Source organism: Penaeus japonicus, unplaced genomic scaffold (genome assembly GCF_977035675.1).
Source record: "Penaeus japonicus unplaced genomic scaffold, GWHDUDI00000001_assembly GWHDUDI00000017, whole genome shotgun sequence".
Classification (NCBI taxonomy): Eukaryota; Metazoa; Arthropoda; class Malacostraca; order Decapoda; family Penaeidae; genus Penaeus; species Penaeus japonicus.
In genome coordinates this window covers 13981826-13984325 of record NW_028234419.1, presented here as the reverse complement: position 1 = coordinate 13984325, position 2500 = coordinate 13981826, and the positions used below count along the sequence as shown (strand labels likewise).

The following is a 2500-nucleotide window of genomic DNA, read 5'->3' as shown; positions in this document are numbered from 1 at the left end:
ACAAAATTCCACAAATCCGCAATCCGAAAGCAAAAAGCAAAAAAAAGCAAAAAAAAAAAAAACTCCTTTTCCTCACCCGGATCGCCGTAAGGAACCAGAATCATCAGTTCCGGCTTCATTTTCTCGACGATGAGCCTGGCCTCTTGCTTCACGGCTTGGATCTCGAAGGTCATGGAGCCGGTCGTGTCGATGATGATGGACAAAGCCGAGCCGGGGTAGAGGTCGAGGAGAAGCCGGAAGTTGTCCTCGCCGATGGCCGTCCGGAGGGTGAAGAGGTAGTGCTCTGTAGCCTGGGGAGGAGGGGGGGGGGAGATAGCGGGATAAGGAAGCTTGCTGGGTTTTGTTTTTGTTTTTGATTGGATTCTCTCTCTCTTTTTTTTTTTTATTTGTCTCTTTCTCTATCTCTCTCTCTCTTTCTCTGTCTCTGTCTCTGTCTTTGTCTCTGGCTCTGTCCGCCTGTCTCTTTCTCTCTCTCTCTCTCTCTCTCTCTCTCTCTCCCTCTCTCCCTCTCTCCCTCTCTCCCTCCCTCCATCCTCCCCCTTCTCCTCTCTCTCTTACTGCTTTCAGTTATCCTTGTCTCTTTCTCTATCTCTCTCTCTCTTTCTCTCTCTCTTTGTCTTTGTCTCTGGCTCTGGCTCTCTCTGTCTCTCTCTCTCTCTCTCTCTCTCTCTCTCTCTCTCTCTCTCTCTCTCTCTCTCTCTCTCTCTCTCTCTCTCTCTCTCTCTCTCTCTCTCTCTCTCTCTCTCTCTCTCTCTCTCTCTCCTTCTCTCCCTCTCTCCCTCTCTCCCTCTCTCCCTCTCTCCCTCCCTCCATCCTCCCCCTTCCCCTCTCTCTCTTACTGTTTCCAGTTATCCTTGATTTATTCATCACCGTTATTCTAGTCCTTATACCGTCTGCTACTATTACTCATAATAGCATCACCATTGGCATCACTATCGTACTCACCATCATGCTTATCCCCGTTCTCTATCTCTCTCTCTTTCTCTGTCTCTGTCTTTGTCTCTGGCTCTGTCCGCCTGTCTCTTTCTCTCTCTCTCTCTCTCTCTCTCTCTCTCTCTCTCTCTCTCTCTCTCTCTCTCTCTCTCTCCCTCTCTCCCTCTCTCCCTCCCTCCCTCCTCCCCCTTCCCCTCTCTCTCTTACTGCTTCCAGTTATCCTTGTCTCTTTCTCTATCTCTCTCTCTCTTTCTCTCTCTCTTTGTCTTTGTCTCTGGCTCTGTCTCTCTCTGTCTCTCTCTCTCTCTCTCTCTCTCTCTCTCTCTCTCTCTCTCTCTCTCTCTCTCTCTCTCTCTCTCTCTCTCTCCCTCTCCCCCTCCTCCCTCCCTCCTCCCCCTTCCCCTCTCTCTCTTACTGCTTCCAGTTATCCTTGATTTATTCATCACCGTTATTCTAGTCCTTATCACGTCTGTTACTATTACTCATAGTAGCATCACCATTGCCATCAATATCGTACTCACCATCATGCTTATCCCCGTAGCATATATACGCCTGATCACCAATCTAAATTTCATATTTCCACAATCATCACCACCATCAACACCACACAACCATCATAACCCTCATCACCACCATCAACGCACCACCACACAACCATCATAACCATCATCACCACCACCAACACACCAATACATCACCATCAATACACCACCAACGCATCATCATCATCACCACCATCAACACACCATGACACAACCATCATAACCATCATCACCACCATCAACACACCACCACACAACCATCCTCACCACCACCACACAACCATCATAACCATCATCACCACCACCACCACACCACCACACAACCATCATAACCACCATCACCACCATCAACACACCACACAACCATCATAACCATCATCACCACCATCAACACACCACACAACCATCATAACCATCATCACCACCATCAACACACCACCACACAACCATCCTCACCACCACCACACAACCATCAACACACCACCACACAACCATCATAACCATCATCACCACCATCAACACACCACCACACAACCATCATAACCATCATCACCACCATCAACACACCACCACACAACCATCATAACCATCATCAACACACCACCACACAACCATCATAACCACCACCAACACACAACCATCACCACCAGACCACCACCCAACCATCACAACCCTTACCACCATCCAACCACCACTACCACCACAACGCTCACCACCCCCACCACACAACCCTCACCAACCACCCAACCACCACCACCACACAACCCTCACCACCACCCAACCCCCACCCAACCACCACCATCATAACCCTCCCCACCACACAACCATCACCAACCACCACAACCCTCCCCCTCACCCCCACCACCACACCACCATCACAACCCTCACCACCACACAACCACCACCACCACCCTACCACCACCACCACCGCACAACCATCACAACCCTCCCCCCCACCCCACACCCACACCAACACCCAACCACCACCACCATCACCACCATAAACTCGTACCTCAACAGCGAGA

The 2500-nt window shown here is 50.2% G+C and overlaps 1 protein-coding gene across 1 annotated transcript in view; it reads right to left on the bottom strand.

Moving 5' to 3' along the window:
* Positions 1-2500, bottom strand: part of LOC122265777 (uncharacterized) — a gene marked incomplete at its 3' end in the record, with an annotated part of 19468 nt that overhangs the window by 11660 nt on the left and 5308 nt on the right. Inside the window, 2 exon segments of the mRNA XM_086545771.1 lie at positions 77-290; positions 2488-2500. The exon segment at positions 2488-2500 is cut by the window's right edge and continues 124 nt beyond it. Of these exon segments, the coding sequence (XP_086401897.1) occupies positions 77-290; positions 2488-2500 (227 nt within the window).